General features: G+C 40.3%; 1 protein-coding gene across 2 annotated transcripts in view; it reads right to left on the reverse strand.

Moving 5' to 3' along the window:
* spon1a (spondin 1a) overlaps positions 1-21,699 on the reverse strand; it is a 341,163-nt gene that overhangs the window by 13,025 nt on the left and 306,439 nt on the right. For both annotated transcript variants that reach the window (XM_079874223.1, XM_079874222.1), the window contains one exon: positions 21,063-21,227. In XM_079874223.1, coding sequence (XP_079730349.1) covers positions 21,063-21,227 — 165 coding nt within the window. The remainder of the gene's footprint in view (positions 1-21,062; positions 21,228-21,699) is intronic.

The following is a 21,699-nucleotide window of genomic DNA, read 5'->3' on the forward strand; positions in this document are numbered from 1 at the left end:
AAATCACCTACATGCATTATAGCTGCATATTTATACTCTAGAATGCTTTGACGTGCTACCACAGCGCATGATCCCTAATGGAATGTCCGCCAATTCCTTCAAGTTGTTAAAACTTATAATTTGTATTCATTAAAATTACTTTAAACATTCAAAAACAGACATGTTCCGAATCCAAATCTTGATTGTATTGGTAGTAGACTTACTTACTACAGCTGATTTTTTTTTTCAATAACCCCCTTCATGTATTTACAGTAAACAATTTTTTTTTAGGAAATTTCTAATAATAAACTTTTTTTTTTTTTTTTTTAAAATCATGTTTCAAAGGTTGTAGTTCTTATTAACCAGACTGACTTACAAACAGGTGAAATTGTTCCAATAGCTCCCTGAATGCACAGCACAGGCCTACTGTAATTCACCTGAAGGTTTTTTTTTTCCATGTCCCAAAACTTGTGGTAGGTTCCTAGCAAGGCTGGATTAGTACCCCCAGGGGCCCCCAGGCACTGAAGCTCATGGGCCACCCTACCTGACAACCACACCCTCCAAAGGAGGCACCAGAATTTTAGAATTTTTCAGTGTTTTTATGGAAATATTAGCCGAAAAGTGCGAAAACCACCGGGCGAGCTTCAAAATGGCGGTCGCCAGCGGGCCGCCGGTGATGTCACAATCTCAGAAAAAATCGTTCGTATCTCGACAACGCGAAGACCCAGAGAGCTCAAATTAGGGTAAGGAGGTCCCACGAGGACCCTTGCTCGAACGCGAGAGTGGTGGGCCTCGGGGAAAATGAATCGTGGTATTGATATATTAAGACTACCGACTCTATAGAACAATGTTCAAGGAAAACTAATTTTACCGCGCTGCGAGAGCCCTCTAGTGGTCGGGAACATTTCCGTTGTGTTGTGGCTTTATTTCGTTGTGTTGTGGCTCATTTCTGTTGTGTTGTGGATTCATTTCGTTGTGTTGTGGTTTAATTTCGTTGTGTTGTGAACTTATGTTTGCTTTTTAAATTTCGTTGTGTTGTGCACTACTGGGCCACCGTAATAAACAGTATTGAACGATGTTGATAGAAAGATTATCTTCATTTGTACATCCAAACACTGAGCAACTGCCATGCTTCGCTCGTTTGCAAGCAATGATGTCTCTCGAGGAAAAAACAATATCGTGCTCGCGTAGCTCATTTTCTCATGGGCAGGCCAAATTCTCTCTGCGGGCAAAGCAGAGAAAGGGGAGGTAACCTTTCCCCTTATGACGACATAAGGGGAAGATTCCAGATTTGCCAGTCTGAGCTTTCATTTTCTCAAAGATAGATAAAAGATAAAAAAGCATACCCAGGGCTTGGTTTACACTCATCACATTTTCTAGCCACTGGGGGATCATAGGCAGGCTAGGGGAACTCATATTAATGTTATAAAACCTCATAAAGTAAAATTTTCATGCCATGGGACCTTTAAAATATGAAAACTTACAGGCTGTGTGATGCAAAGATGTATTGCCCACTTTTTAGAATCAGCGTCTGTGCACAGCCGGCCTTGTACTCTCGCAGGTTCTGGAAACAGTCCTCCGAAAAATGCGCAGCACACAGTCAAACATTTTAGTTGCACTGTTCTGGAACAGTGTTGTAAATAAAGCTTAAGCACTGTTTTCTAATTGTGTCCACTTTTGGAAGGCCAAACAAAGCAGTTTGTCTTTCACAACGAAAAACGTCTCGGGTTACGACTGTAACCCTTGTTCCCTGAGAAAGGGAACAAGAACTGCGTCGAATGACACTTTGGGGGAACACCCCTCAGCGTAGCGCCTCTGAAGTATGAATGAAACTAAGCCAATCCTGATTGGTGTTGCGTTATGACGTAATGTGTGACGGCATATGCGGAAGCTAAAAAAGGACGCCGGCACACAACAGAGATAGCCTTCTGTGATGAAGCAAGCACTCCCAGGCAGGGGGAGGCGTGGCGAAGGGATGCAGTTCTCGTTCCCTTTCTCAGGGAACAAGGGTTACAGTCACGACCCGAGACGTTCCCTTTCGAGGGAACTCGAACTGAGTCGAATGACACTTTGGGGGACAAGTACCCACTATGCCACAACGAGCCCTGCCTGTCCTAGTGTGAAGCTGGCACAGGCACACTTAGGACGAGAGCACAAGGGTGTCAGTTGTCGATGGAATGTCCAGGCTGTATAATCTAATAAAAGTGTGAGGGGTGGCCCATCCTGCTGCATCTCAGACTTCCTGGATCGGGGCCCCTGAGAGGAGGGCTCTAGAGGACGCCATGCCTCTGGTAGAGTGAGCCCTCATGGCCAGAGGTGAAGGCAAATTGCGCTCCTGGTAGGCCATAGATATAGCTTGGACAATCCAGTTGCTAATGGTCTGTTTGGAAGCGGGAAGCCCCTTCTTGGGCGACCCGAAACACACTAACAACTGGTCTGACTTCCGCCATGAGGAGGACCTCTGGATATATATTTTGAGAGCTCTGACAGGGCAGAGCAGGTGAAGTCTCTCCTCATCCGCCATCACGTGAGGTGGAGGATGAAAAGCCTGCAGAACCGTAGGCCGTGCCACATTAGATGGCACCTTGGGCAAATAGCCCGGCCTAGGATGTAGAATGACTTTGATGTTGCCTGGAGCAAACTCCAGGCCCCCGTTGGATATAGAGAGCACCTGGAGATCTCCTACCCTCCTCAGAGAAGTAATGGCCAACAAGAATTTTCGAATTTTCCAGACTGTAAATCATGCAAAGGTGATATGGGACTCTGTGTCTAAACCTAAGGGTATCCTGGGTGGACACTTGACCATTCGGAGTATAATATCAAAAGGAGATCAGATTCAACATCTACTGATGGACTCTAACCTAGACTTCCTAGCTCTGAGCGAAACCTGGCTTAATCGTAACATCGCAACCAGTATGATTGATGTTCCTGGCTATGTTTGTTATAGAAAGGACAGATCATCTGGCAGGGGAGGGGGCATATTGATTTATGTCAGAGATATTCTTAAATGTAAGGAAATCAAATTGGACACATCTTTGGAATGTTTAGCCTTAAATGTAGCACTGTCCCCCAAGATGAATTTTAATATTGTAATCCTGTACAATCCACCATCACATGATGTTTCATTTTATCGTGATTTAGATGAATTGTTTAAATTGTCGTTCTGAATGTCTCGTTTTTGGAGATTTTAATATAAATTGGTTAGATAAACATGGTAAGCAAAAGCTGAAAATGATAATGTCAAAACATAATTTTCAGCAGATAGTAAAGGGTCCAACTAGAATCACTCAAACAAGTAAAACCATGATTGATTTGATAATGATAAATTAGTGCAGCAGATTAGTAAAAAAATCGTTCACTTTGGTATAGAAGCATGAAATTTGGCACAGATACTCTCTAAGGGCCACTATTTTGGAAAAAGGCGTTGGCCACTAAAAAATTCAATATGGCGGCCATTTTTCAAAATGGCCGCCATTGCTATTCAATGCTTATTATATAAATTATTCAAACAGTGATCCAAGCATAACATTTTATACAAATATACTCTCTAAAGGACATGTTAATAGAAAAAGATGCTTGTCCCTCAAAAATTCAAGATGGCCGCCATTTTTAAAGATGGCCACTGTTCCTGTCGAATATTAAGGTGAGACATGGCAGGCAAAAATTTTTTTTTTTTTTTTACTGGTCAATTTTGAGATTTTTGGATATTTGTCTTCAATAACATGTCTTCTTTCAGACTGTGCTGAAAAAAAAGTCCGAAATACACATTTAGGTCCTTATTTTACTACACTTTGTCTGTTTGCGTTTGTAGATTTCGCGTAAATTCAACAAAAGTTGTCGTTGTAAATCCTCCCGCCGATCCGCGATCTCTGTCTGCTCTCTGTCATCACAGGCACCGCTGGAAAGCTCTCTCTTCACTGTACAATGCCGTCGGATCCAAATATGGTCATTTCCTTTTTATCAGCAACCAATCGTGAAAGTAAAAGGGCTGAATGCGCAATCTCATTGGCTGATGATAAATCTTTAAAGCCCGTTTTCTCAAAATGACCTTTCTCTCATACTCCAAGTCTGAAATCTCCACTTCAGTAGCACCTAATTACACCAATCTTTCCAGTCTTGTACCTAGTTATATTATGAAGACATTAACAGAGGGATCTGTAAATATATTATTCCTAGCCTGATTTATATAACATTTTATTCCAAAAAACATGGCGAAAATCATTTTTTAAGGCTATTGACAGTATATTCTGATTTACAGGATAACAAAAGTAGATATCCATAAATCCCTCTGTAATTTCCCCATCTAATATGTGAACACAATGAAAAAATAATTTTTAATCTGGCTTTATCCAATACTCAGATTTCGTTTTTTTTTTTTAATATATACAAATTAGCGCATATTTAATTAGATATTGTCTAATTTGCATATTTAAACATTAAATTACAGAAAACTTTTAATAAATTTTTTTCTCATCTTAATGTAGGTAATCAACTGGGAAAGTTTCATGGTGATATCTGCTAGTTATAATTTTTACCCTATTCACCCGTAGTGTCTCGCCTTAATTATTTAAATTGTTAAAATGGTGATGCAAGCATACAATTAGGCAGAAATACTCTTCAAGGAACACTCTTTTGGAAAAAGGTATGTGCCACTCAAAAATTCAGGATGGCCACCATTTTCAAGATGGCCACCATTTCTGTCAAATAGTTATATTGTCTGCTTTGTCTGCCTCCTCTTCTTTGACCTGTCCAGCTTAGTTAAACTTGCCAGGGATATAAAATCCCCGCCGGCTTAGCTCTCAGGTTCAATGGAGTTTATACACAAGCCTCTCCACCACAGCAAGGTGTAGTCCACAGAGAGGAAGGGCCACTGTTAGAAAAAAGGATACGCTGCTGGTACAGGTTGCACATACAGTGGGGAGAACAAGTATTGGATACACTGCTGATTTTGAAGGTTTTCCTGCTTAAAAAGCATGTAGAGGTCTGTAATTTTTATCATAGGTACACTTCAACTGTGAGAGACGGAAATCCAGAAAATCACATTGTATGATTTTTAAATAATTAATTTGCCTTTTATTGCATGACATAAGTATTTGATCACCTACCAACCAGTAATAATTCCGACTCTCACAGACCTGTTAGTTTTTCTTTAAGAATACCCTCTGGTTCTCCACTCATTACCTGTATTAACGGCACCTGTTTGAACTCGTTACCTGTATACCTGTACACACACTCAATCAAACAGACTCTAACCTCTCCACAATGGCCAAGACCAGAGAGCTTTGTAAGGACATCAGGGATAAAATTGTAGACCTGCTTAAGGCTGGGATGGGCTACAGGACAATAGGCAAGCAGCTTGGTGAGAAGGCAACAACTGTTGGCGCAATTATTAGAAAATGGAAGAAGTTCAAGATGACGGTCAATCTCCCTCCATCTGGGGCACCATGCAAGATCTCACCTCGTGGGGCATCAATGATCATGAGGAAGGTGAGGGATCAGCCCAAAACTACACGGCAGAACCTGGTCAATGACCTGAAGAGAGCAGGGATGACAGTCTCAAAGAAAACCATTAGTAACACACTACGCCGTCATGGATTAAAATCCTGCAGTGCACGCAAGGTCCCCCTGCTCAAGCCGAAGCATGTCCAGGCCCGTCTGAAGTTTGCCAATGACCATCTGGATGATCCGGAGGAGGAATGGGAGAAGGTCATGTGGTCTGATTTTGGTCTAAACTCCACTCGCCGTGTTTGGAGGAAGAAGAAGGATGAGTACAACCCCAAGAACACCATCCCAACCGTGAAGCATGGAGGTGGAAACATCATTCTTTGGGGATGCTTTTCTGCAAAGGGGACAGGCCGACTGCACAGTATTGAGGGGAGGATGTATTGCGAGATCTTGGCCAACAACCTCCTTCCCTTAGTAAGAGCATTGAAGATGGGTCGTGCCTGGGTCTTCCAGCAGGACAATGACCCGAAACACACAGCCAGGGCAACTAAGGAGTGGCTTAGTTGGCGTATGATCTCTGTAATTGCAAACAAAGGTTTCTGTACCAAATATTAAGTTCTGCTTATCTGATGTATCAAATACTTATGTCTTGCAATAAAATGCAAATTAATTACTTAAAAATCATACAATGTGATTTTCTGGATTTTTGCTTTAGATTCTGTCACTCACAGTTGAAGAGTACCTATGATAAAAATTACAGACTACATGCTTTGTAAGTGGGAAAACCTGCAAAATCAGCAGTGTATCAAATACTTGTTCTCCCCACTGTATCTGCGAGAGGGAAGGTGGAAGGACCATCAGAATTAAGACTGGTTTCAACAATATAGGTGACCAGTTCAGAAAGAGCCATAAGAAAGATGGCTGGTTGAATCGTTTCACTCTGTGACTCTTTCTCAAGCCTTCTGAGGTGGAGTTTCTCTCTGCTGTAAAGATGAATGAAACACAAATGATGGTATTTCAGCTCCTGCGCAATGGCATCAGCACCACTTAGTTGAGACAATAATTTAGCATAATTTAGTGTTTGTGCACATTCATGTAGTCTGTCATTCAGTTGCAGTGTCATTACCTGATGTAGGTCAGATTAAGGAGATATGTTATCACAAAAAAAGCAAACCTGATCATCTAGACTTTTCTGCATCATGGTTCTGCGATGCTTTGTTTGGCCTTCATCTGTCTCACTACATTGAGCATCGGATTGTTGCTTCTGGGCACGAAGTAACTTTGTGTTGTTGAACCAAAGTTGACAATTGTAGTGATACTTTGCTTGGTTACTTCTCAAAGTAGCTTCTATACCACCACCTTCATCCAGTCGTTCCAGGTCCAGGGTCATTGGCATTTTGTTCATCTTGTGAAAGAGTGGAATGTTAGTGGCAATCATTTTATAGCCATCATGTTGAGAAACATGATGGGTAGGTGGTGATTGGAGGGGTTCCTTTGTGTCTGTCTGACAAATACAACATTTCATCCAATCAGTTGGCCTCTTGGCTGACATGGGATTTTCATTTGCCATTTTGGAGGTTTGTTGTCTGATTAAGGCCGAGGGGTTATCCTTTTACCACCTCAATCATAGACATAGTACACATTCAGGTATGGGATACAACTAGGTACGGGTCACCTACACCTAGCCCGATCATTCATCCAGTGTCATTTAAGTCCCGTGTGATCTGTACACCTTCCAGGTAAGCATACATGAACAAGTCATGTACTGCCCCGCTTACCCTTGGCTCGGCTCTCCCACGCTGGCACAACCTGTCAATTCAGGTGCGGCTATCTAAATACATCTATTACTAGCTAATTGATGAGGGGCTGTTAGAAAGCATTTGGGGCACTAAACTTAGCTATACTATTACTACTAGTCAAGAACTACAGTGAAAGTAAAACTAGATCAGCTGACACTGAATCACATGCTGAGTTCCACAGCAGTGAAGTCACCAGTGTGCCCTGGTTGTGTAGTGACGTTCACTCTATTAAACAAAACCTTCCTTAACACATTAAATTGAGCTCTGACAGAAATGGTGGCCATCTTGAAAATGGTCGCTATCTTGAATTTTTGAGTGGCACACATCTTTTTCCATTATAATGTTCCTTTAAGAATATTTGTACCAAATTTCATGATAGCATCACCATTTGAAAAACAAAAATTGAGGATTCAAGAAAAATGGTGGCCATCTTGAAAAATGGCAGCCATCTTGAAAAATGGTTACCATCTTGAATTTTTGAGGGACAAGCACCGTTTTCCAAAAAAAACATTCTTAAGAGAGTATTTTCACAAAATGTTATGCCTACATCACTGTTTGAACGATTGACATAATGAGCATTTGACAGAAATAGCGGCCATCTTGAAAAAATGGCCGCCATGTTGAATTTTTGGATGGCCAACGCCTTTTTCCCATAGAGTGACCCTTAGAGAGTATCTGTGCCAAATTTCATGCTTCTATACCAATTTGAACGATTCTCTCGAAATATGCCATTAATCTGCTGCACTAAAATAGACCTGAAAGAATTACAAGGATGTATAACTTAATAACAGGCCTCTCTGACCATAATATGACTTTGATTATCAAAAAACGAACAAAACAGCATCTACCAGTGTTTATGAATGAACATAGGCCTAAACTAGGGAATGTAGTCATTCCCAAAAATCAAAAGCAACACTTTGATAACGAATTAAATATTGATTGGAATGATGTTTTACAAACTAAGGACGTAGATAATAGTTGTAATATTATGATGAAAACACTCACAGGACTTATTAAGAAATATACAAAAACTGTTAAGTGTACACAAAGAAGAAGCTCTTTACCCTGGCTGAATAATGATATTCGCCAGTTAATGAAAAAAAGGGATCTTGCATTGAAAAATTCACTGTTCACTAAATCAATTACGGACCACCTTATTTTTAAGGGATTAAGAAATCGGGTTGTTAGGGAATTGCGCTTGGCAAAAACCACATACTTTACACAACTGATAGCAGAATCTGAAGGAAATAGTATTTCTCTTTGGAAACACCTTAACAGTAAGCCCAGCCAACGAAAATGAATAACGGAGTTGGAAGTAAATGGAGTGATTAGAACTGACAGTACAGAAATCGCAAATTCATTTAATAATTATTTCATTCAATCAGTGGAGGAGCTTGCTCAAAATTTTTAAACAGTAATACTATCACAGGCTAATATAACAGACTCTTTTCAGTCCTTTTATATTAAGGAAGTTGACCAAGAGAAAGTTGCTAAAATCATTAATAAATTAAATAATTCAAAGGCAAAGGATTGGTTTGGGTTGGATATTGCTGTTATTAAAACACACAGCTCCACTCTGATTAAACCAATAACACATTTGATAAACAAACCTGGAAAACAGCAGTCATAATGCCAATTTTGAAGGCTGGTGCACCAGATCAAGTAAGCATTTATAGACCAATCTCTATCTTACCAGTTCTCTTAGGGGCTGTTTACACCTGGCCACTTCATGTGTTTTCTCAGATCGGATAGCTATCCGATCGTGAAAAGACCAGGTGTAAATGCCCTCCGAAACGCATTCGAGACGGATTTGAATCCGATCGCTCAAATCACTTCAGGAGGTGGTCTGGGCCACATTCCTGACGAAACTGGACAAGTGTAAATGCATCTGGCTGTTGAAACCACATATGTAAATTGTACTCCTCCCAAAAATGCTAAAAAAATAAACGTGTGATATAGGCTATATGTAATGTTATAGCCAGATATGACGACGCTACTGGAACACGCATCACCACAGATGAGAAGCTGAGCATCTATTCATTAAGCCAACGTGCAAACTATCGCAAATCAAAGTGAAAGTAAGTCGCAGACGCTTAACACACAATCATCATCATTTAAAAGTAAAGAAACGAAATTATCTTACCAGGGCTGTTGCCGCTGTCTCTTATTGCGCTCTATGATTTTCAAATTTTAGCTGATGAACAATAAAATGCAGCACATATCTGTTGCTTTCGGTGACGTGCACTCCATTAAATCTGCATATAGCGCGGGAATTGAAGATCGGATTTAAATCCGTTTCGCAAAAATACATTTATTTGACCAGGTGTAAATGGAATCGTTTTGATAAATCAGATAGCTATCCGATCTGAGAAAACGCATGAAGTGGCCAGGTGTAAACAGCCCCTTAAAGATTCTGGAAAAAATTGTTGCAGAACAACTGGTTGACCACCTTGAAAATAATTTACTTATTTATCCTAAACAATTTGCATTTAGACCAGGGTATTCAACTGAAATGGCCAACTGCTACCTTTCTGAAAACATCAAGTCTTCATTAGATAAGGGTAATGTAGTTGGAGCAGTGTTCATAGATCTTAAACAGGCCTTTGATACTGTGAACCATGAAGTGCTTTTAAACAAACTAAGTACTTTTAATTTTTCTGAGCAAGCAACTGGCTGGTTTGCATCCTATCTCGAATCAAGAGAGCAGTGTGTAAAAATCAATGCAGAATATTCAACCCCCCGACAATCTACAATGGGAATTCCACAAGGCTCGATTTTGGGGCCTCTGCTCTTCAGCTTATACATAAACGACTTACCATCATGTTTTAAAAAAGCAGAATGTCAGATGTATGCTGATGACACAATTATTTATGTATCATCTAAAACCCCTTGTGTAGCAGCAGATATATTAACAAGCGAAATGGAGGGAGTATCCCTATGGCTTAAAAACAATCACTTAACTCTGAATTTGAAAAAGACTGTGTCAATGTGTTTTTCAATGAGAAGGAAAGCAAAAGAAAAGCTTATAATTAGAATAAATCAAGAGGAAATAGAGGAAGTCAATGATTTTAAATTCCTAGGTGTAATTTTGGACTCCGAACTTAAATTTGATAAACGTCAAAAAACTATGCAAAATTGTAAAGACTAATTTTAACTGTTTTAGAATGATTAGACATTACATACCCCTCAAGGCAGCTCAACTGTTTATGCATGCCATGATATTTTCCCATCTTTCTTATTGTGTTACTGTATGGAGCCAGGCTTCACAGTCAACTGTTAAACCCATTAGTTCACTATATAAACAAGCATTGAAAATAATGGATCAAAAACAAATGAAATGGCATCATTGTATAATACTGAAAAAGTATAATTTGCTTAGTTATGATAGTTTTATTAAGTTCTCTTTTATCAAATTGATTTTTAAATGTGTGAATAATCTCACACCAGCTGTACTTTGTCCATATGTGACAAAAACAAATACTAATAGAATCACCACTAGGGGATCAGCAAATGGCAACTGCAGGGTGGCACAGCGCAAAACCACTTTTGGTCAGTCATCTTTTTCTGTAAAAGGGATACATTTTTGGAATGCCCTACCAACAGAAATAAAAACACTAACCAATCTGAAACCGTTTAATGAAAAGGTGAAACACTGGCCGAAACAAAACCAAATCTGTGATCACTGATTATGTCACTGTGCAGACAGACTTATAAATGGACATGTACATACGGAGAGAGAGATAGATGCACACACACAGATATATGTATGTTATGTTTTTGTTATTTTTTATTGTTGTTTCTGGTGTTTGTTTCTGTTCTCTTGGTAATGGTGATGTATGTAGCCTAACCAGGGACAGGGGTTTCAAATTAGCTTCAGCTAGAAACCCTGTATGCAACACATCTGTTCAAGTTATTGTAACCTGTTACAATGTTTCTCTTTTGCATTGTCACTGACAAATAAACAAATAAATAAATAAAAGAAAGCCACCTTTAGGGAAAGGTTCTTGGCCTCAGCCGACTCCAGCGGTTCGAAGGGGGCCTCAACCAACCCTTCGAGAACCACCGCCAGGTCCCAAGTGGGAACCCTGGTACGAGCCGCAGGTCTCATCCTCCAAGCCCCACGGAGGAAACGTACGACCAATTGCTGTCTCCCCAGAGGCCCATCACTCAAAGGAGCGTGGAAAGCCAAAATGGCAGCCACGTACACCTTGAGAGTGGACGGGGTAAGACCAGCAGATAAGCGATCTTGGAGGAACTCCAGCACTTTAGCCAATGGGCAGTTAACTGGGTCCACCTCACGCTCTCTGCACCATACGGTGAAAACATTCCATTTTAGGCCGTACAATTTCCTTGTGGAGGGAGCTCTAGAGCTGAGTATGGTCTCTACTACTCCTGCTGACAGGCCAGCCTCTCGGTACTGTGCCCCCTCAGGGGCCAGACCCACAGTTTCCACAGTTCAGGCCGAGGGTGAAATATTGAGCCCTCTGCCTGTGTCAGCAGGTCCTTCCTGATGGGAAGCTCCCATGGAGGGCCGTCCAGGAGTGATATTATGTCTGAGAGCTGTAACCGCACTGGGTAGTACATTAACACTAGAACTCCCAAGGCGGTCATTTTGACCGTTTTTACATTTTACAATGTAATAACTTTGTTAAAATAAAATAAATGTGGCTGTAGGACTCTGACTTTTCCTAAATATGTGTATATTTTATTCTGACACTGTTATTTTATTAAAATCATAAAACACACAACAGTTCTGACTATTTCTACCTAGAACTACCATAACGGTAATTTTGACCGCTCGCGTTATAGATATCATAAGTCCGCTACATTGCAAGTTTTGCAGAGGGACTTCATCATACGACTGGCGAGCGAACTTCACTCCGACCACATGGAATCAAAAGCCATACAACTGGAGGAACTGCAAACAAAATAAAACCAAGGAGATGTATCAAATGTCACAACGTGTGTGGGAGCTGCACGCGAAAGGCGGTGTTTACCTGTGTGGAATGTGCGTAAGCGTCTATGATGCGGTATGTTTGCGCCGTTCAAATGGGCAGTTAACCTGATTTTGTTAGTTAATATTTTTTGTTCACTGAAACTAAACTGAAGCAGTTTGTTTTCTTGTTTAGCTAATGTTCATGTTTTTTTCTTAGTCTGTTTGTGTGTGTACATTTTCACATTCATTTGAATTAAAATTGTGTGTCCTGTTTATCATTACCTATCATTGTAGATCCATTTATTTTTAGATTTTGTATTGATTATTGAACTTATTTACAAACAGGGCTGTACTAACTGTATGAAGCTTTGACGTTTCCTAACTTTTGTGCGTATCTATTCACGTGGTGAGTGCGGTGAAAAAAAATATTATTTTGATGCAAAATGTTCCTCACATAGAGGCAGCACCTGTCGGGGCAATCTTTCTTTTGTGCTTGTTTTAAGGGCTATGACGACAGGAATTAAAAGCTTCATTGGAAAAGAGAAGGTTTACATGTACAATAGATATTACATGACGAAAATGACGTTCAGTACGGCCATATGAACGTCAAAGTATGAACGGTCAGAATGAACGCTATGGTCGTTCTAGTAGTTATGGAATTCTACATGAATATGATTAATATATTGCATATTACAGTTACATTAAATGATCGAAGTTGAAAATAGATCAATTGTATATATGAATAATCAATCACAACGAATTATAATTCCTCATTCATATATCAATAGTCTTATCTCAGATCGATTCTATGAGATAACCCTTAATGGAAATTAATGTAATTATCAAACAGTTGTTTGTCCAGCAAACGGCCGTAAGATTAGCTTATCAACTTCTCAATAAAGTTATCACTTCTTATAATTTCAGGAAAAATAGTTTCTGGCCCTGAAACTATTCTCCTGTCCTTATACAATTTAGGTTACTGAAAAGTAACAAATCGTCGCTTGTAGCTTAGATCAAACATTTCATTGACTTTGTAATATGAGCCTTTTAGACAGAAGCAATCAAGAATATAATGGTTTTAATAATTGAACTAATAATACATCGAACTACAATTCACACAGAATATATGTATGTATATACACCTGAAACAAACAAAACGAAAAACATTACAAACACGAATTAACAGAGGATGAGAGAGAATGAGAGAGAGGGAGAGAGGATGAGCGAGCGAAAGTGAAAGCAAAATAGGGAGAGATCGCAGTATGGCAAAAATCACAGACAATGCAACCTTTGAGAGAGACAACAAGAAATCACATCAATCAAATCAAATCAATAATCAATACTTGCATATGGTTCTCTTTGTATTTGCTGAGGAAAGACGACGCGTGTGTCGGTCTTTCGGAGCTGTGCGTTCTTTCGTGTCTTCCGGTGCGAGCAGACTCGCGCGAAGTTTTAAAGGTTCACCGAACGTGAAGTTACCAAAGAAATGATTCAGTGTTCATCTCCCTTGTGGAGGGAGAGGCGAATATGAAAATAAAACTTAGTAAAGAAAAGAAAAGAAAGGTCGGGAGTGACGCAGAGGTGCGCGTCCGAAGACGGTGGCCGAAGCCTGTCCGAAGTTGGTGTTTTCCCGAAGTTGGACCGAAGAGAGAAGAGAGCGAGAAACGGGAAAGTTCCGTCTTTTGAGGGAATCCTGTCCACGCCCCTTTTTGCAGGGAGGGCAAATCATCTGCTGAGATTTTCGAGCAGGAAGATTCCTTTGTTTGTTTGGAACAGCCTCCTGGCTTGAGTTACAGTGGTGTTTGACTTAAACCTTTCGGCTCCAGAAATATGAAATGTGTAAAACAATGTACATTACTGCATTCTGCTATCAGAATTCGACTCCGTTAGATTGAGAGAATTACAGAGATATCAAACACGTCACATGAAGATTATAGGAATGAAAAGTTACATAAGATATGCATATTATAAGCATTTTAAAGTTTGATTAACACACGATAAAATTGCAGATACTCCAATTTGATATGGGAAGACATCTAAGCACAAAAGGAAATACAGTTAATACATTTAAAAGATACTTTTCTCTTTCCTTACAAGCATTCCAGCGAGCTGGGCTTTCCTGGAAATCCCAGTTGGGCCTTAAAGTTTTATGACCTGGTCAGAGGTAGGGTTACAAAACCATGATTCTATTTGAGAACATTAATTAGGAGAAACATTTCCAAGTTACAAATCAGAAAATCATAACCATCGCATAACAGGGCTAACCAGTTATGCAACGCACAAACCTATCAAATACATCTTAGTAATGACTTACATGATGAGTGTAAAGAAACGTTTGTGTGTGTGTGTATGGAATGCTCTGTGTCTGGAATGTCACGTAGAGAGAGAGCAAGGGGGGTTGCCTTGCAATTCTTTTGAAGCTTGTGAAGCCCGGAGAAGTGTTGTTCTGGAGTGTGTCTAGGGTGCTATAAAGTATCGGGGGAGCCGTAAAAGTTGCCACAAGCGCAGACCTAGCGGAGCCAAGGCTATGAGTTACATTTACAGGTTAAACGTTAAAAGTTTTCCCAAAATTTATAATGACAAGGCTTCTGGAGTTTTGTGTGCAGGGAAAACAGAATCATGATTCTTGCACATTCGTTACAGAGCCATACTCGGGCCGGCCACAACGGCGCTACCAATAATAGACTGATGCTGTCGCGATGAACCCTCTCTAGAACTCCCGGGAGCAGAGCGATCGGGGGAAATGCATACAGACGCAGCCTCGGCCACGTCTGTACCATGGCATCCAACCCCAGCGGGGACTGTGGACTGTGGACTGTGAGTCGTCTCTCGAGATGCGAATAGATCCACTTCCACTGGGCCGAACCTCTGACATATTGACTCCACCACCTCGGGATGGAGTCTCCATTCCCCGAGCCTCAGCCCCTGCCTCAACAGGATGTCTGCTCCCTGATTCTGATTCCCTGGGATGTATGTTGCTCTGAGAGACAACAATTTCCCCTGGAACCACAGGATGATCTGATGCGCCAGTCTGCATAGAGGGCAAGACCTCAGACCCCCTTGATGGTTTATATAGGCCACCACTGACATATTGTCCGTCCTCACAAGGACGGGATGACCATTGAGGTCCGGCAGGAAGCTCCTCAGAGCTCGGGACACCGCCAACATTTCCAGGCAGTTTATATGCCACAGGAGGAATAATGGTCCTTCCATAGACCTCTCGTAAAGCGGCCGTCCATGACCGCGCCCCAGCCCGTGAGGGAGGCGTCTGTCGAAATGGCTTTCTGGCGACATGACGCTCCCAGCACGGGACCTTGGGACAGAAACCAAGCTTTCTTCCACATAGATAGGGAACGAAGGCATCTGCGCGTAACCCTGATCATGCGAAATGGGTTTCCCCACCACTGCAGGGGCCTCATGTGCAGGAGACCGAATGGAATGATGTTGGATGCTGCTGCCATGAGCCCTAACACTCTCTGAAAATGTTTTACAGTGATGGCCTGGCCTAGCTTTATCCTGGTCACTGTGGCCAGGATGGATTCGATCCGTGCAGGAGACAATTGTGCCCACATCGTGACCTAATCCCATACCACTCCCAGGAACGTGGTTCTCTGGGCTGGTGCCAACGCACTCTTTTTTGTGTTGAGTCTCAACCCCAGGCTCTGGATGTGGGCAAGGACGACATCTCGATGCCGAACTGCCAGCTCTTGTGACTGGGCCAGAATCAGCCAGTCGTCGATATAATTGAGGACCCTGATACCCTGAAGCCTCAGCGGTGCTAGAGCTGCATCCATACATTTTGATATTTCTACTTTTGTATGTGTCCACTTACAATAAAATCAAAACATTGTGCTTTTGTAAAATAAAGAAAATAAACAGGGTGTGCTTTCTGCCTCCCCGTCGCGGTGAACTTTTTTTTCTTGAGCACGTCTATAAACTGAAACAAAACTCAGCGAATACTTGTCACACATTTATGAGCCATATACCTTTATAAACATTTACGTGTGTACTTTTAAATGATCGGATTCTAACTGAAAACAAATATTCTCTGTTTAAATAATTTGTATAAAACCAACAAGATGTCCAGTATCTCAAACGCTTGCTCATTATTTTTAATTTGACCACGCCCATGCGCGCAAAAGAGATTCACATGCAAATCTCCACATGGAACGCGAACGCGCTCGTTACCTCAGAAACAAAACACCAAAAAACTTCACAAGTCTCTGCTTTTCGTCGAGTTTGAAAGACGCGCCGTGAGCTTACATTGGATTTACCTCAGAAGAAGAAGAACGCGATTTGAAGACAAGAAAGATGTAAGGTAAGAAATTCTTACTTTTTAGTTTGTTATTTTTGCATAAACTTCACATGGCAGTTGAACTGTTGCTAGATATATGGTGAATATTATAATATTAATAAAAGCTTTTGACAGAGTTGAGTAGGACTTTGGTCCGTGTAACGCTTTGCAGTTCTTTGTTCAATTTGAAATTTAATAATCAGAAATGAGAAAACGGCCCCTTTATTCGTTTTTCGTTTTTTCAAAAAAACGAAAAAAAGAGATTTCGGCTTGATTTTTCGTTTTTTGGTTCACACAGGCAAAAAAACGAATAAATGACTTCAAAATTCGTTTTCCACATCTGGGCGGCCTGACACGCCCCCTTCCGCCGATTGGTCAAGCAAATCTGAGCATGTGACGTCATCAGTTGTCGCTCAGGGGTGCGTTTCCCGAAAGCATCGTTGGCCAACTATGGTCGCAAGTTCATCGCAATGTCCATTGAACTCTATTGGTAACGACGGAACTTGCGACCATAGTTGGCCAACGATGCTTTCGGGAAACGCACCCCAGGTCAGGTCTGTTCAACAAAATAATAGTCCTCTACTATGGCTACAGATTCTTAAACTGTACAGGGCAGGTCCGGGCTTTCTTCTGTGCAACTTTACACGTTTCACAGAAATCATTACATCAGAAATATTAATTATTAATCTGCCACCAGCCTGTTTTATTTAGCTGTGTGTGGTGAAGCTGCGCTTGACAGCGCCGAGCGGGAGAGGCTCACTGACCAATGTCCAGTCAGCAGTCAGAACTTTTCTTTTAGACGCTCGATCCGTTTTGCCACGGGATGGTGATTGCAAATACTGTAATGCCAATCGGCTGATGGTGAAATACATTTTTACTGAAACTGTAATCATAGCCGCGACCCGTGAGAATGAGACAGATGATTGACAGGACGATAGCGGAGGCAATTAAAGGCGCAAGATAACTTATGTTAACAAAAACATAAATAAAAAAAGTGTTTAACCATTTCATGCATGAATTATGATAACCTAAGTCAGGATTTTTTTTCCTATGTGTTTTTATTGCTCTTAGGGCATGGAAAACAAGATTTTATTTTTTATTTTTCATTTTACAAATTTTTCAAAGAGATTTTCAGATTTTCAGGCGTTTATGGTTTAAACTGAAGAGATATTGTATTAAATATAATACAATAATCAAACAGATAAAGTATGTGTATTTAACAAACTAATCAATTAAATTATATCAAATCATCTGAAAACTATAAAATATAGCCTATACAAAAATATATAAATGCAAAATATTGCAAAGGCAATTGAACTCCATATGTTTTCTATGCAGTATCCTGACATTTCATCTCTTTTTGAACGTGCTGTCAATTTCCACCAAGAAGAATTCCAAAATGCTTTGAAAATGTTAATTGATCCTGTTCATCGAGTTCATGCTTAATAGTTTGCCTTACTGTCCTCTGAATTAACACAAAGTAGTTATTAGTAAAAATGGGGGAAACTGGATCAAGTTCCTGTGGAATCAATAAATGTTCTTGATGGCATGCATTGTTTCTCGTTTTTATTGTTTGATTATACAGCCAGAACTGGACTTCTGTTTGGGTTCCACCAGTAAGTGACATACCTTTACACACATACACACACACACACACACACACACACACACACACACACACACACACACACATATATATATATAGCCTTTTTTTTTTTTTTTTTCATGGTATAATTATGTAATCTGCTTATTGTGAGCCTAAATGAGTAAATTGGTATTCAATCATTATCAGGCTGACTTGCTTTTTTATATAGGCCTATTGAAAGTAGTGTTTCATGTTGTCACTTCACATTTAATGGCCGCTTAGAATGAAATTGCTATGCAAATTCACAGTGCCTCCTTTGAGCTGCATTAGACAGTGTGTAATGTACATCTAAAAATGCAGGGTCAGATGCTGCTTCTGTGCCACCTATACTGCAAAGCTGTGTGTTTGTTCATACAGAGTTCATCAGACAGCCTAAAGCCTCTTATGTTGTTGATTTATATTTTAAACAACAATTCGACATTTGCTCGCAATGTTTTTCTTATAAAAAACCTCATCATTCTGCAGGACAATTGTCTATTACAGTATACAACACGCTTTAAGAAAAGTTTATTTCCATCACACTGTAAAGTGTTTTTAAATATTACATATAGATATACCAAAGATTTTACATGTTAATTACAGTTAGTAGGCCTACCATGGGAAGTAGGGGTGCTGAGCGTGGAGCATGAAGAAATATGGTTGGGGATGAAAGTTCACACAAACAAAACCAAAAAACTGTGGTGTTTTGCCTATAGGCATACATATTACGTGTGTTTGTTTTTATTTATGCTGTATTATAAAATGCATCTTATAACAAATAAATAAAATATATTTGGAAATTGCCCTTTAAAACGAAGGCTCAGTTTGTGGTTCACAATTATTTGATTAAAAACAACAAAAACAATAAAACAAAGACAAAGTCACTTATATTAAACACTTTTTTTATTTATGTTTTTGTTAACATAAGTTATCTTGCGCCTTTAATTGCCTCCGCTATCGTCCTGTCAATCATCTGTCTCATTCTCACGGGTCGCGGCTATGATTACAGTTTCAGTAAAAATGTATTTCACCATCATCGGTAGCCACCCTCAGCCGATTGGCATTACAGTATTTGCAATCACCATCCCGTGGCAAAACGGATCGTCTAAAAGAAAAGTTCTGACTGCTGACTGGACATTGGTCAGTGAGCCTCTCCCGCTCGGCGCTGTCAAGCGCAGCTTCACCACACACAGCTAAATAAAACAGGCTGGTGGCAGACTAATAATTAATATTTCTGATGTAATGATTTCTGTGAAACGTGTAAAGTTGCACAGAAGAAAGCCCAATAGGACCTGCCCTGTACAGTTTAAGAATCTGTAGCCATAGTAGAGGACTATTATTTTGTTGAACAGACCTGACCTGGGGTGCGTTTCCCGAAAGCATCGTTGGCCAACTATGGTCGCAAGTTCATCGCAATGTCCATTGAACTCTATTGGTAACGACGGAACTTGCGACCATAGTTGGCCAACGATGCTTTCGGGAAACCCACCCCAGAGCGACAACTGATGACGTCACATGCTCAGATTTGCTTGACCAATCGGCGGAAGGGGGCATGTCAGGCCGCCCAGATGTGGAAAACGAATTTTGAAGTCATTTATTCGTTTTTTGCCTGTGAACCAAAAAACGAAAAATCAAGCCGAAATCTCGTTTTTTCGTTTTTTTGAAAAAACGAAAAAACGAATAAAGGGGCCGTTTTCTCATTTCTGATTATTAAATTTCAAATTGAACAAAGAACTGCAAAGCGTTACACGGACCGACTTTCTAGGCGTTTTTACACCTGAAAGTCCGCACCAAGGTCCGAACCAAAGGTCATGTTTTGATACATTGTATACATTTGGTTAGGTTTGGTTTGGTTTCACATTGCAATTATGCGAGCGCACTAAAGAATTGTACATGCGGTACTTGCGTCCTGTCGTCATCATCTATGTGGGCTGCATCTTGACATTGATTGGTTTGTAAACGGACGTGCGTCTGACGTCAGCATGTTGTCAATTCGGCGGATAACTTTGACAAGAATGAATGAACAGACGTATATTGTTGCCACTATACTTTTATTGTGTGTGTGTGTGTGTGTGTGTGTGTGTGTGTGTGTGTGTGTGTGTGTGTTTGTGTGTGTGAATCAGCTGGAAGAAACGCTGTGGGCAGGACTGACAGATCTGCACATAAATATTATTCTTCAGTTGTTTAGGCTACGTGGGAACCACCGGAACTTCCTGTAAATGGTCTGAAAGTCTGAACCATACAGAAAATGCTTTCACACTAGAAACGAACCAAACCTTTGTTCAGTTTGATCCGGACCGAGACTACCTATTTTCGCCAGACCAAATTTCGTCTGTTTGGTCCGGACCGTGGTCTGGGGGAGGTTTCACACCTGTAATTTTGATTCGGATCAAACTGAAAATCTGGACCAAACAAGGTAGGTATGAAAGGGCCCTATAGTTACTCTTGAAAAATTTTACCTAGCGGATATTTTTTTCAAATTAAGTTGCTTTACTCTAATCCTAAAGCCACCGTGGTTGCCAATGGTCTCACTTCAACTCCGTTCCCCATAGGGAAAGGCACAAGGAAGTGCTGCTTCCTTTCACCTTTACTCTTTGCTCTAGTCATTGAACCCCTATCAGAACTTATTAGACAGAGCAATAAATTAAGCTCATGGATCCCAAGGAAGGTACATTTAGTGTACACATTATCACATACAACATCCAAGTCATTCTCTTCAATGGTTTGACCAATGTCCTTCTCCCAGACACCCTTCAGTCCTGACAAGGCAGAGTTGCAATTTCTAGACAATATGTCATATGTCCTTGATATTGATGTCTTTAAGCAGATTGGATTGGAATCTCTGTTATGTTCATTCTAAACTCTCCTTTGTCTTTCTTTAGTTTTAAAAAGATATACATCCCAAGCATTTATCCTGCAATAAACTTAACACATCGTTTCTGTTTTGCGTGTGTGTGTGTTTGATAGAGAAATAGTATAACTCACGACACTCTGGCAGCATGCATTTCTCCATCTGTTCCAGCTCCTCACTGCATTCTCCCAACTCTGCAGGTGATTTGAGGATGCGCTGACGTGTCCGTGAGCCTTTACCACAGGTCACACTGCAGTCACTCCAGTCCGACCACGGAGACAGTAAACACGGGATAGTATCTATACACACAAAAAACATACAGCATCATAACACTGAGGACTGTAGGCATGAGGGTGTTTATTCTGTATAAATATGATAATGTGGGCATGCATTTGTGAGAATATGTTAATGTAGGTATATTCTATGTGAATATGCTTATGTTGGCATACATGTGAATATGTGTGTGAATATTGTAACGTAAGAGTTTATGTATGTTATATTAATATTCACATTCATGTATGCTATGTGTATTGATATATTATGTGTAAAGAAGTGTAATTTTGTGAGTTATGTATTTGTATATTTTAAAAGTGGGGGTACATGTTTTCACTACTTGCATTTTGTGTGAATATGTAGGTATGCATGTGTGTGTATACAGTATGCAATTGTGGACATGTTAATTTGGCTGCGTACTGTATATGAATATATTAATTCATGTCCACATAAACATTCCCATTCATGCATGGAAATCTGTTAATGTTCCTGTGAATG

Source organism: Squalius cephalus (assembly GCF_949319135.1).
Source record: "Squalius cephalus genome assembly, chromosome: 6".
Lineage (NCBI taxonomy): Eukaryota > Metazoa > Chordata > Actinopteri > Cypriniformes > Leuciscidae > Squalius > Squalius cephalus.